We start from the raw sequence: 14702 nt of genomic DNA on the forward strand, positions 1-14702 counted from the left end.
AGGGAAAGAAAAATGAAACAAGCAAAAATGTGAGGTCTTGATGACATGCTTGACCATATTGGGGGGATTATGGTTCTGGTTGAGAGTTTGGGGTAGAAATATACCAAAAAAGTCAGTTCAAAAATAGACTTAAGAAAGGAGTTTTTCTGACAGTTGATGTGATGAGCAGTGCACAATATATGTGAATATTGATATAATCAAAATGCTGTCATAATTTAAGAGAATAGGGAAGAAACAGTTGTGAGGTCAGAATTGTAGTTATAAAATCACATGACATGTATATATCATCTAAATCTGAAATATCAAGAAGTAGTAGTTCTAAAGAAATTGCTGTGTTTAGAAACATGAGATTAAATACCAGAGTATTGAATGTAATTGCTTCTGGGTAGAGGAATCAAAGTGCTGAAGGTTGTTAGGAAGATAACTATTTTATCATAAGGGTTTATTTGTTGTTGTTTTGTTTTTTGGGTTTTTGTTGTTGTTGTTTTGTTTTGCCAGTCCTAGGGCTTGTACTCAGGGCCTGAGCACTGTCCCTGGCTTCTTTGTGCTCAAGGCTAGCACTCTACCACCTGAGCCACAGCACTACTTCTGGCTTTTTCTGTATATGTGATGCTGAGGAATTGAACCTAGGGCTTCATGTATATGAGACACACTAGGCCACATTCTCAGCCCCTATCATATTTAATAGCTTGACCTTTATTTGTTGTTGTTGTTGTTTGTTTTTTTTGCTGGTCCTAGAGCTTGAACTCAGGGCCTGAGCACTGTCTCTGAGCTTCTTTTGCTCAAGGCTAGCACTCTGCCTCTTTTTTTTTTTGGCCAGTCCTGGGCCTTGGACTCAGGGCCTGAGCACTGTCCCTGGCTTCTTCCCGCTCAAGGCTAGCACTCTGCCACTTGAGCCACAGTGCCGCTTCTGGCCATTTTCTGTATATGTGGTGCTGGGGAATCGAACCTAGGGCCTCGTGTATACGAGGCAGGCACTCTTGCCACTAGGCTATATCCCCAGCCCCAGCACTCTGCCTCTTGAACCACAACTCTACTTCTGGCTTTTTGATAGTTTATTAGAGATAAGGTCTCAACAGATTTTTCTGCCTAGGCTGGCTATGATCCTCATATCTTAGCCTCCTGCGTAGCTAGGATTATAGGCATGAACAACTGGCACCTGACTTGTTTGACTTTTTAAGCTAGTTTTAGTAAGTGTAAAATTGAGTTGATAAAACAAGTGTTTATATGTTAAACTTTATTAGTCTAATACTTTTACTACAGTAACATGATAGAAAAAAAGTAAGGTATCATTTGTTAATTTTAAATCCTACTCATCTTACTAATATCTGGCTTCCTTGGCAGTGATAGGAAAATATATTCTAAGAAACATGAGTCAGGCCTATTCTAGTCTAAGCATAGAACATAATTCAGTTAATACCTATAAATAGTTTTCCCATCACCACTCCTGTCTGTAAGTTATAAAGGGGGAATGTGAATACCAGCAGAGAACTGAAGAGTAGGAGCCATGAAAGTGTACAGCCCACCCATTATCCTGCAGAGGCAGAATGGACCAAAAATTGATCGTCTTCTCTCGTAAGTGTTAGTTCTTATCTCAGGCTTTGTAATAATTGAAACTCAACTATCTTATTATGTTTTATCCACTTTTTGTTTTCTAATAGGAAAGCAAGCTATACACAGACACATGTATGTATGTATGTATGTATGCACCTTTGTAGGATTTTTTTCTGAAAAGTAGGAATAATAATATCAATGTGACTAAATGATAGCCACTCAGGACATTTTCCTTAGTCAACTCTCTTAATTGTTTTATGGCAAGGTTGAAATGCCTCTGTATTTACCTAGGTTAGGTTATATTAAAGGTATTTTGAGATTTTGTTATTTGTATTCCACATGCTTCAAAAAAAATCTTTTGAGGGCTGGGAATGAGGCTTAGCGGTAGAGTGCTTGCCTAGCGTGCGTGAAGCCCTGGGTTTGATTCCTGAGGACCACATACACAGAAAAGGCCAGAAGTGGTGCTGTGGCTCAAGTGATAGAGCACTAGCCTTGAGCAAAAGAAGCTCAGGGACAGTGTTAGGCCGAGTTCAAGCCCCAAGACTGGAAAAAAAAAATAATAATTAAAAAATAAAATGAAACCTCTTTTGAGACAGGCACTGGTGGCTCATACCTATAATCATAGCTACTCAAGAGGCTAAGTAAGATCTTGAGGATTAAGGTTTGAAGCCAGCTCAGACAGGAAAGTCCATGAGACTCTTACCTCCAATTAATCACCAAAAAAGCCAGAAGTGGAGCTGTGGCTCAAGTGGTAAAGCTATCCTTGAACAAAAAAAAAAGCTCAAGTGAATGAATAGCCGTCCGCTATTCACTTAAAACACACATGCATGCACACACACACGCACGCATGCACGCACACATGCATACACACACACACGAAATTAGAGTAAGAAATAAAATAGAGTTGGAATATGGTGGCCTGGCTGTGCCTGTGCTTACTTTCACTGCATCAAGAATGGAATCTTAAGTACTAATTTTTCCCATGATTCTATTGGGGAAAGCCAATTGCAGTGAGGGAGTATGGAAAGCATCTTGCCATTAGAAAGTAGATATCTAAAGTTAAATCATAAAAAATATACCTTAAAGACCAGGAAAATTATGGGATTCATAAAGACTTAAATTAAAAATCTTGGGTCTTGGGCTGGGAATATGGCCTAGTGGCAAGAGTGCTTGCCCTCGTATACATGAAGCCCTGGGTTCAATTCCCCAGCACCACATATACAGAAAACGGCCAGAAGGGGCGCTGTGGCTCAAGTGGCAGAGTGCTAGCCTTGAGCAAAAAGAAGCCAGGGACAGCGCTCAGGCCCTGAGTCCAAGCCCCAGGACTGGCCAAAAAAACACACAAAACCTTGGGTCTTTTATGCAAATTCCATTTGAGTTGTTCACTGAGTTCAGGTTATTTTTTTACAACTTGACTTCTCTGTCCGGTTTTCATTGAAAATATCCTTCCAAGTGTGTCTGATTTCTTGCCATTGACCCCACAGTATCACTGCCATAAGAAGATGGGCAGCTGGTAGTTTTCAGGTGCACGTAGCCTGGCTTAGCAGAGTAGTAGCCTGTGCTAACAGGGAGCACAACCATAGGGGTCCATTGGTTTTTTTGTTGTTTTTGTTTTGTCTAATGGGCCTTTTCTTTTGTTTTAAAGGGAAGAGGTTTTTGTAAAGATTTTATTGGTTTATTGAAACTTCTAGGAGAAACAGGGTAGCCTACTTGTTGTTTTTGTTTTTAGCTTCACCTCTACTTAGAACCCAAATAGTTAATTAGCTTTGCAATTTCTAAATAGTTATTGCTCATATTGATGGACCAGGTACTTTTTAAAAGAGCTTTAAAAAGTTTACCACATTTAATCTTCCCTCCAGTAATGTGAAATATATGTGTACGATGAGATTGGTTTTTTTAAGGAGGGCTAATTGGTATGATTTACCTAAATATTACCTAAAGGTAATTTGGAATCATGTATTTAAAAAAATCTTAGATTTGGGCTGGGAATATGGCCTGGTGGCAAGAGAGCTTGCCTCATGATACATAAAGCCCTGGGTTCCATTCCTCAGCACCACATATATAGAAAATGGCCAGGCGTGGCGCTGTGACTCAAGTGGCAGAGTGCTAGCCTTAAGCAAAAAGAAGCCAGGGACAGTGCTCAGGACTTGACCTTGAATCGAAGATCCAGGACTGGCAAAAAAATAAAAATCTTAGATTTATGCCATTTCTCCTAGCAAATGTATTGTTGGGCTCTCTCTCTCTACTTCCCCTCCACTTGGGGGTCCTGGGCTTGTCCGCCCCTTCCTGGGTGGTCTTTTATCGCTCTCACGAGGGAGCGATGGCCACAGGTAGCCCTTGGTGACGTGTGGTCGCGGGGTGCCCCAAACCCGCCAAGAACCACACGGTTGCGTGGGCCCCTGGAGAAAACCTCTAGGGCTTCTGTTTATTCAAATGAGGAGCCCCCCAGATATACCCCAAAGGCGGGCACAAGAGAGGGGCCCCTGATTGGTCCCAAGGGGCTGTCCCTCAAGTGATGTCAGGAGACTTCCTTTGTGGGTAGAGGTCCAGCCCCCCAAGGATGGGCCCCTGGGGTACCCCTCCGCCATAGCACACCTGTGCTAGCCCCAGGAACAGGGGCTTCTCTTCCTGTTAAAGACAGGAAGGGGAGGGACATGCTGAGGTTAGCTGTGGCCCCTTAAAGGCACAGCTGACCCCAACAATATATGTCAATATTGATCCTGTAGAAACAGTTAAATTATGGCTCAGGGATGAAGGTAAAGTTCATTGCAACATTAGTGATAGTGTAAAGATATCTCATATCCTTGTACAGGACAACTAAGCACTGAAACATTATATGCTCATGGAAAATGAAGCAAAATCTGCACTTTAGAGTAATAGTCACAACACATTGAAATAAAAGAAAGCAATAGTAGTGAAATTATTATTGTAACTTATTTGGTTTTTAAAGTTTATGTGTGTATTTTTATATGAGGCAAGTCCTGAAAAAAAAGAGAGAGAGAGAAAGATCAAAGTGTTGCAGCTACTTTTGTTTCAAAATTCCTATCTTAATTATATTTGGAAGTTGTTTTGTCTTACTTTGTTTTATGGTGCTAGGAATTGAACTCACTCTCAAGCCCTTGTAGTTAAAGCAAGTTTTCTACCACTTCATCCACATACCCATCCCTTTGTTTTTATGTTTATATTTGAGATAGATTCTCGAAGTTTCCTTTATTTCCTAAGCCTGGCTTCCATCTTGTGATCTTCCTACTTCCACCTCCTGGCTAGGATTGGCTGGGATTATAGGCATATGCCATCATGCCGCCAAATTGTGGGTTTTTTTGTTTTGTTTTTTAATTCATCAAGTACTTATTTTGCTATAGCCCATTATGATATTTTACAAAATGACGATTTATTCCTTGTACCGTTAAAATTTGGTTATTACATTTAGGAAGAAAAATGAACTTAATTTTTTAACTAAATGATTACAATACTGACTTCCAGTCATTATAGTGGTGTATTCATTATATGGAAATTTTATTTGTCTCTAACACTCTGTTGTTGGAAATACAGAACAAGGCTTCAGTGTGATGTGCTAAAGCGCTGAGCCAGTGTGAGACGAATGAAAAATCATTATGAAGGCAGCCTTCCTTCCTGTGGAAAGCACAAGCTCCACGTTTCCTTATGAATGTGCATTCCTTTTTAGGTGCATGTTTTTATTTTTTAATTTTAATTTCAGGCAACTGCAAGAACAGCAACGTCAAAAAGAGTTGGAAAGGGACAGGTTGGAGAGAGAAAGAATGGAGAGGGAAAGACTGGAGAGAGAGAGGCTGGAGAGAGAGAGGCTGGAGAGAGAGAGGCTGGAGCAGGAGCAGTTGGAGCGGGAGCGCCTGGAGCGGGAGCGCCTGGAGCAGCTGGAGCGGGAGCAGCTGGAGTGGGAGAGAGAACGCAGAGTGTCAAATGCCGGTAAGGGTGTGCAGGCTCTGAGCGGGAGCTTCATGCTGAACAGAGCTTTGTTCAGTTATGGACTAGGGATGTCACATGTGAGATGTTTGGGGCTCAGCAACACAGCCTGAAATGATAAAAATATGCAGCAGTTACCCCTCCAGCATTTTCTTTTATTTCCCTCTTATTGCTTAGAAACTAAAAGGAAGCTCCTGGGAATATTTATTCTAGCATACCAATTCTTCTAATGTCCCCACAAATGGGCTAGGAAGTGTGGATGTGTTATATGGGAAATCTTTTATGTTGAAGGAACCTGGAGGATATTTCCCTCATGAAATTACCCAAATCATCTCACATCCCATCTGTAGTATTATGGTGTTTTACAGTAAGAAATTAGCTTGTTAGATCTGAAGTTTTTGAAGGAGGAATTAAAATAGTAGGTAAAAAACATATTCCCAAATTTACTGATTGCTTAAATATATTTAAGTCAGTTGCAATAAAAATACCTAATGGCGTTTGTTAGAAGACATAAAGATTTAAGATGTGGCTGAAAGTTTGAGGTACTTAACATTCTTTAAAGAACGTTTATTCCCTGTTGCCTCTATCAGAATCCTCAAAGTGAGTTGACTAAATATTGGTTGGTTGGTGGGTTACGTAACTTTGTTTTTAACTGCCTAATTATTTTCTGGAATTAAGCCTAAGAAGACAAAACTTTTCCATAAATAAATGTTTAATTAGAAGGTCACTTGCCCTTTGTAGTAAACATTTTGCCAGTTTGGCTATTTGGGTTTTTTTTAAACAATGAAATTTGTTTTTCTGTTTATGATTTTTTTGCACGTGCCTTTAATGTCCCTTTAATGGACTAAATAATTAAAATTAAGACTGCTACTGTCCTTATAAGAATAGAGCAATTTATCTGTTCATTACATTAAGCTAAGATTTATCCTCTTCTGGATCTTAAAATGTATGTAGGTTAAAAGTTATTGCGTGAAAGTTATTTGCACATGTATCTAATTCTCTGCTACTAACTGTAGTCTACATTTATACATTTTGTCTGATTGCTGGTTCTATGGCTTCACTCGCTCCCTTTTTCTCTCTCCTTTTTTATCGTCTTTTGCTGCTGCTTTCCACCTCTGTCCAGCTCCATCTTCAGACAGCTCCCTGTATAGTGCTCCACTTCCTGAGTATTCCAGTTGCCAGCCTCCTTCAGCACCTCCTCCATCATATGCTAAAGTCATCTCAGCTCCAGTGTCAGAGGCCACTCCTGATTATGCTGTAGTGACTACTTTGCCACCTACTTCCACACCCCCTACACCACCACTGCGGCACTCAGCAACACGTTTCGCAACATCTCTAGGTTCAGCTTTCCACCCTGTTCTTCCCCATTACGCCACAGCACCTCGTCCTCTGAGCAAAAATTCTCGACCTTCTTCTCCTGTGAACACACCCTCTTCTCAGCCTCCAGCTTCGAAGCCCTGTGCCTGGTCTACTTCCAATTTCTCGCCCCTTCCCCCGTCTCCTCCAATAATGATTAGCAGTCCCCCTGGCAAAGCTACTGGTCCGAGGCCTGTCCTCCCTGTCTGTGTCTCTTCTCCTGTGCCCCAAATGCCTCCATCACCAACAGCACCTGATGGGCTGCTGGACTCTCTATCGTGCCCTGTGTCTCCACCACCTACCTCAGGGCCAGCAGCGCCGCCACCTTCCCTTGCATCGTTCCCACACTGCGGACCACAGGCCTCTCCTCCTCCAGGCACTCCTCCAACCTCAGCTCCCTCCTCCAAGCCCAGTGTTCTCCCTTCTCCCTCTGCAGCTGCCCCTGCCTCTGTGGAGACCCCTCTAAACTCTGAGCTGGGAGACTCCTCTGCTTCCGAGCCAGGCTTGCAGGCAGCCTCTCAGCCGGCCGAGACTCCAGCCCCACAGGGTAAGGTTTCTTCATGGCTACTAACAGCAGTCACTGCTCAACTGCCAAGGAGATTGGGAGGAGGGTTGAGCGTTTGTGTGCCATAGAGCCATGTAGTTTTTAAAGTTTAAAAAATGAAAGGTAAAAAGAAGCAATTTTAGTCCTGTTTGCTTAATTGCATTTGAAGAATGTCCTTATAGAACTAAGTTTTAGAATCCTCTGCATTATTGTAAATGGTGCTTTCCAGTACTTGAAGGCACCAGTAAAACTACTTGACCCGTGTTATCTGTCATGCAGTGAAGCTGTAGTGTGAGTTGTGTTCCTTAACTTTTTTGGGGGGCGCTGGTCCTGGGGCTTGAACTCATGGTCTAGGTGCTGACCCTGTCTGTGGTTTTGTGCTCAAGTCCAGTGTTCTACCACTTGAGCCAGAGTTCCACTTCTGGCTTTGTTTGAGTAGTTAATTGAAGATAAGAGTCTCATGGGTTTTCCTGCCTGGACTGGCTTTGAACTGTGATCCTCAGGTCATAGCCTCTGGATTAGTTAGGATTATAGGCGTGAGCCATCAGTGCCTGGCCTGTGTTCCTTCCTTTTTAAAGACTTATAGCTTTTATCTATTGAATGCTCAGCTGTCATAATTAAATAATCACCCTAGTCTTTCCCCTGGAACCCTTCTGCTTTAGGGCCCTTTACACAGTGGCCTCCCCTGCACTGGGCTGTCAGGACAGGTGCCACCATCCTGGCTTTGCAGAAGGAGTAAAAAGAGGCAGCAGGCATGATATATGCCCCAGGAGGCAGAAGGACAAGCAGTAGCAGATACTGCAGTTACTACCCAAACCTCCCAGCACACACCTTGCTGCATAGCAACAGGGAAAGAGGTTGTGGCTACTCCATATGTAAGTAGAGAAGGACGTGGTTCCTTAAGAAAATATTTAGCCACTGTTTTATTTTTTGTTCTTGATAGTAGTGGGATTTAAACTCATGGCCTCATGTTTCCTAGATGGGTTTTCTACCACTTGTGCCACACCTTCAACCCTTATTCTTTTAGTTACTTTGAGATAAAGTGCATTTTTCTCTAGGCCTGACTGGACCAAAATCCTCCTTCCTACGAGCTCCTGCTCGTAGGAAGTGTGAACTACATTATCTGACTTACTTGTTGAGATGAGGTCTCCCTTACTTTTTGCCAAGACTGGCCTAGAACTCAATCCTCTCAATATCTGCCTCCCTTGTAACTGGTTTACAAATCTGAGCTACTGCAGTGGGCTGGGTTTTTTGTTGTTGATATAGGTGGATTGCTAAAAACAAATGCATAAAACTGTGTTATAATACCTTTTTAAAGAAAAATCTCAATTTCTACTATAAAGCGTAAAATAAAACATTATGAATATTTTTGACATGCCAGTGCTTAAGTAGAGTCAGCAATTTGTATCACTGTGACAGTGCCAGGCAGCTTGACAGGCTGGACTTGTCACTCTGAAACTCAGATCTGTGACAGCGCACAGAGGAAACAGCCAGTTGCTCTGTGTTCTTGTTAAGCCATTTGTGTGTCCTGCTTGTACAGCTGCCCAAGCAACTGCTAAGAGTTAGCAGTTAGCATGCAAACAGAACACTGCTTCGCTGTCCTTAAATTCCCCATACGCACACTGTAGAGAAAGGAGTGTCCAAGCTGGAAGCCCATGAGTCACATCTATGTAATCCCAGCCACTCAGGAGGCTGACATCTGAGGACTGTGGTTCAGAACCAGGCTGGGCAGGAAAGTCCATGAGACTCTTCTCCAGTTAACCACCAGAAAACCAGAAGTGGTGCTGTGGCCCAAAGTGGTGGAGCCCTGAGTTCAAGCCCCATGACCAACAAAATTTAAAAAAAAAAAAAAAGAGTACTAATTTGGTGTTGTTTACTCTCTGTGATTTTACAAGATGTAGACATTTCTTTCTTAGACTTCTATTTTGGTGCTGTTGCTGGTTCTTGAACACAGGGCCTTGTGTTCTCACTTGGCCTTTTTGCTCAAGGCTAGCCTCTCCTGCCTGAGCCACAGCCCCACCTGGCTTCTTGCTGGTTACTTGGATATAAGTCTTATGGACTTGTCTGCCTGGGCTTTGAACCATGATCCTCCTGTGTCAGCCTCCCGAGCAGCCACCCTGGCACATGGCGAATTTAAATGTAGAATAGTTTTAAGATACTGAAGCCAAAGACCCACTCTTCCTTCATATTTTTTATCCAGGTACTACTGTAACTAATAAATGTGCCTTCATCCTATAATATATTATCTCAGTCTTTAAGATTCATATCCATTATTTAGAGTCTGTTACTTCACATAGCATTAGTTGTGCACCATATATGCTAGCCGTGTGTGTGTGTGTGTGTGTGTGTGTGTGTGTGTGTGTGTGTTAAGGAGTGCTTGCTTATCAAGTTTTATAAGCATTTTAAAAATTATTTTCCAAATTATTGTGGGGAAACGCCTAATTATGATCTTTTTTATGTTCTGTTATTAAAGGTCTAACAGTAAAATAGTTGTATATACTCTTTTAGTATCTTTTTTTCTTTTTGTTTCCTTTAAGTAGTTGTACAAAGTAGTTGCCATTTAGCAAAGCAGTTTATGAATGCAGTAGACTTTAAGCATTATGATAAATTGTCCTCCAGTGTACTATTTGAGTCAATTTACTATGGCAGTCTGTGTGCCTGCCTTTGTAAACCAGTATCTATCCCTTAGCTCCATTCTGATGGCTTATGTTAACATTTCTTCTTCTCAGGTATTGTCTCAGGACCACCTGCACCTCCACCTCCTCCTCCACTCCCACCAGGTCCTGCCCAGGCCTCTGCACTCCCTCCGCCCCCAGGACCCCCTCCTCCACCTCCACTGCCATCTTCTGGGCCTCCTCCTCCACCTCCCCCCCCACCTCTTCCTAATCAAGTCCCTCCTCCTCCTGTACCACCTCCTGCCCCTCCCCTTCCTGCATCTGGATTTTTTTCGGGATCCATGTCAGAAGACAATCGTCCTTTAACTGGACTTGCAGCCGCAATTGCAGGAGCCAAGCTTAGGAAAGTGTCACGGGTAAATACCTCTTCAAATACGTGTGTCTCTCTCTTTCTACCTGCCTGAATGCAACTTTAACTAAAATTTACAGGAAGGTTTTGAGAACAGTGTAAAGAATTTCTATGAACTCAGCATCTAGAGTCACCTAAATATTTTACCAGTGTTTGCTTATTATCTTTGTGTATGTTTTCTTAAATACAATTTTTTCTCTGAATGATTTGAGAATAGGCCAAAAATATGATGTTCTTTCCCTAATCCCTCCATGTATCTTTTCTAAGAATAGGACATTAACCCAGCTGACCACAGTAACTTACAACTCTGTTGTCCAATAATAGGGCTTTCTTTCTGTAGTCCAAAATCATGGACTACATTTAGTGGCAATGTCTTTTTAGTCTACTTTAAACTGTGACAGTTTCTCCATCTTTCATGATTTTTGACGTTTTTGAAAACTCTTGACAATTGATTTTTTAGATTGTTCTTTAGCTTATCTGATTTTTTCCCCCTCTCAAGATTAGATTCAGGAATGGGAATATGCCTAGTGGTAGAATGCTTGCCTCATATACATGAAGCCCTGGGTTCGATTCCTCATCCTCCACACCACATAGATAGAAAAAGCCAGAAGTGGTGCTGTGGCTCAAGTGGTAGAGTACTAGCCTTGAGCAAAAACAAGCCAGGGACAGTGCTCAGGCCCTGAGTTCAAGCCCCAGGACTGGCAACCCCCCCCCCCCCCCCGCAAAAAGAAAAGATTAGATTCAACTTGTATTTTGGAGGGAAAAGTATCACAGCCTAGTGTCTTTCTTGGTTGTTACATGTATGACCTAAATGTGTGATGTTCTACCATCCCATTATTGGTAATGTTAGATTTGTCAGAATACCTCAAGATAGAAAGTCAGTCTTACTCTCAACTCTGTGGCTTAATTATAATATTTGAGTGTTTCTTGAAACTCTCAATATAGGAAATGATTGTGTGTCTGTTCTCATTCAGGTGGAGGATGCATCTTTGCCCGGTGTGAACTCGGCCTCGTCTAAATCAGACATGGGTCGTGGAAATGGTCCCCTCCCCTTAGCAGGTAGCGGCTTAATGGAGGAAATGAGTGCCCTGCTGGCCAGGAGGTGAGAGGCTTCACTGCCGGGGATATGCCCAGAACCAAGAGCATTTTGTTAAATTTGCCCTGATAAGACTTTAATTTGGATGGACTTCTTAGAGAAGTGGTTATATCAAGATAATTGTTTCATTTTTTGTTTTGTTTTGGGAGGATTTTCTGGTCATGGGGCTTGAAACTCAGAGCCTGGGTACTGTCCCTGAGCTCTTTGTGCTCAATACTAGTGCTCTACCACTTGAGCCACAGCTCCACTTCTGACCTTTTGGTGATTAATTGGAGATAAGAATCTCATGATTTTCTTGCCCAGGCTGGCTTTGAACCATGATCCTCAGATCTCAGCCTCCTGAGTAGCTAGGATTACTGGCGTGAACCACCAGCGCCTGACCAAGATATTTATTTTTAAAAACACAATTTGCTTTCATTCTAGGAGAAGAATTGCTGAAAAGGGATCAACTATAGAAGCAGAAAATGTAAGTGAATAAATATGCTTCAGCAAACCTGAAGTATAACTCATTCAGAAAACTATGTAAAAGACAAGATTTCATTTGGACTTAGTTTTTACTAATGTTTGCTTATTTTTAACATTTGGATGTTTAAAACTGCTTGAGTGGTATTCATAAAATTTCAGCGGCATTCTTAGTAAAATAACTTGAATATGTGGATTTGTGGGAAAAGTTTTTTCCACTTCCTCTGTCTTCCTAAATAGTTCCCTAGTTAGACTCATATTCTGTATCCATATATACAATTATGTATACGGTTATATGTATATATCCATGAATATGTATGTATTATTTTTTAAGTCTCGCTTCCACCTACGAGTGAAAATATGTGCTATTATATTCCCAATTGGATATATTTTCCTACAAATGGCATGGTTTCGTTTTTCTTTATTGCTGTGTAGTAGTCGTGTTTGTATGCATGTGTGTGTGCACACACACACTTGTGCACGTGCCCATGTGTCATCTTTATCCATTCATCTGTCTATTGGGTACTTTGGCTGATTCCATTGATAGCTATTAGGAACAGTTATATGCACAGTTATCTTTCTGGCGTTTTGATTTTTTTTTTTCCTCCTTTAGATATGTGCCCAGTAGTCATATGGTGGGGTTATAGAGAAGTCAAAAGACCACTTTTGGTCTTTTGAGGAACCTCCATACTGTAAATGAATAGTTTTTGTACTCTCTCCCCTTGGATCCTATGATTAATAAGAGTATAACCTTTATGTCCTCCACATTTCAGCCCGGCAAACTACTTTGCCTACTCTGTACTTTGGTGTTCAACATATAATGTAATGGTTTTCCCTGCCATTTGGTGCCTTCTTCCTCCTATCTGGCTTTGTAGCATGGGCTGGAACAGGATCTCAGTGAGGTCATGTCAAGGAAGGGGCATTGGGGCCTGTGAGGAGAAGGTGCAAGAAGGAAGGAGTCATATCTGGCATTAGAAGGGAGAGGGCAGGTGAAGGGAAAAGTGTAAAGAATGTAGGAAGCAAACATGAAAAACACCACATGTATATAGCAGTCATTTTCCAGTGGACATAAGACTTAAACATATGTTTCTGTATATTTAGGAAGAGTCAGAGTCTGTAACTTCTAAGGCCTCATCAACAAGTACACCTGGTAAGTTCAGGAGAAATACTGTAACCTTTACTAACCTTTCCTTAAATGTTAACACTCTTCAATTAAAACATGGTCCTGTGTTTGGACCAAATGACTGTTTATCACTAAAATAAGAGTAGTGTTTGTTCATATAGATGGTCTCTGCCTTTGTGACTAGAAGCTGCTGTTGCTTCTTCCTGGAACACTAAGAACTGATAAAAGTCAATTTTACCCATAGCTCTCTTAGGGAAAAAATGTTTTTTTTCACATGCTATGTATATGGTCGATGATTTAAAATTGTTCAGTGAAAGAAGGGAAATTGTATTATTAGTTAAAAGGGAAATACTTTTAGTCTTAAACATAAAAATTAAATGATCACTGCATTCTTTCAAAACATTCTCAGATGAAGAAGGTTAACAATGCTGGGTGCTGGTGGCTCACGCCTGTAATCCTAGCTACTTAGGACATTGAGATTAGAGGATCACGGTTTGGAGAGAACCCAGGCAGACAAATAAATCTAAAAGGCTTCTATCTCCAGTTAACTAGTAAAGAGCCAGAACTGAAGGTGTAGTATAGCTCAAGTAGTAGGGAAACAGAGGGTAAAAAGAGGGTAAAGGCCTGAGTTCAAGCACCAGTACCTGAAGAAAAAATACACATTGCCATTTTAATCATTTATCTTGCCTGATGTTGCTGACCAACTAAGGAAATTATGCATGTTATGCTTAAGTTGAAAATAAATCTAAAAACTTGGGAAAACATTCAATATAATAAAGTTTTTTACATTAAGGACTCTTGAATATAAAATATTAACAAAATGTTTTACTTGAAGGAAGTAGTATTAGCTCCAGAATGGGAATATACAACCACAGTGTATTTTTATGCCTATCTTCATATTTGTTTATTGGTTAAGAAGTTGGGCTCTCTGTTTACCTTCTGAACTATTTTCAAATGAAGTGACATAAATAATTGTGAAGAATGACTATACAGAATAGCTCATATGAACCATTATAGGGAATTACCTGTCTTGCTACCTGTATATTTTGCTTTAGAGTCTACCAGCCACCTCTAGAATTGTTTCTGTTGTTGTTTTGTTTTGTTTTTTTGCCAGTCTGGGGCTTGAACTTGGGGCCTGAGCACTGTCCAGGCTTCTTTTTGCTCAAGGCTAGCACTCTACCTCTTGAGCTACACAGCACCACTTACAGCCTTTTCTATATATGTGGTGCTGAGGAATCAAACCCAGGGCTTCATATATACAAGGCAAGCACTCTACCATTAGGCCATATTCCCAGCCCCTAAAATTTCATTTTTGAAACATGCATTTCACCCTTTGAAATAGTAGGCATCTCCCTTCCTAAAAATAATAATAATATTTTCAGGCCCTGAGTTCAAGCCCTACAATCGACTGCAATCCCCCCCCCCCCCAAAAAAAAATGCTTGACTGAATTTGACCATTCATAGGCTGATGCTATATTGTAATTAACATTGTTACTTGATTGACTGTTTTACCTCAGCTCACCTGTTTTTCCTCTTAGTAGAATTCAATTTACATTATCATTGTGATACGCATACTTCAGCTTTATCTTGTGTGTGTGCGC

General features: G+C 41.2%; 1 protein-coding gene across 9 annotated transcripts in view; it reads left to right on the plus strand.

The window, feature by feature from the left end:
- Enah (ENAH actin regulator) overlaps positions 1–14702 on the plus strand; it is a 121399-nt gene that overhangs the window by 90275 nt on the left and 16422 nt on the right. For 4 of the 9 annotated variants that reach the window (XM_048357577.1, XM_048357582.1, XM_048357579.1 and 1 more), the window contains 6 exons: positions 5273–5499; positions 7289–7399; positions 10126–10427; positions 11395–11522; positions 11940–11982; positions 13080–13128. In XM_048357577.1, coding sequence (XP_048213534.1) covers positions 5273–5499; positions 7289–7399; positions 10126–10427; positions 11395–11522; positions 11940–11982; positions 13080–13128 — 860 coding nt within the window. Of the gene's footprint in view, positions 1–5272; positions 5500–6619; positions 7400–10125; positions 10428–11394; positions 11523–11939; positions 11983–13079; positions 13129–14702 lie in introns of all 9 variants that reach the window. The other 5 variants (XM_048357573.1, XM_048357574.1, XM_048357575.1 and 2 more) reach the window with 3 other exon arrangements.

The sequence above is a fragment of the Perognathus longimembris genome, chromosome 11 (assembly GCF_023159225.1).
Source record: "Perognathus longimembris pacificus isolate PPM17 chromosome 11, ASM2315922v1, whole genome shotgun sequence".
Lineage (NCBI taxonomy): Eukaryota > Metazoa > Chordata > Mammalia > Rodentia > Heteromyidae > Perognathus > Perognathus longimembris.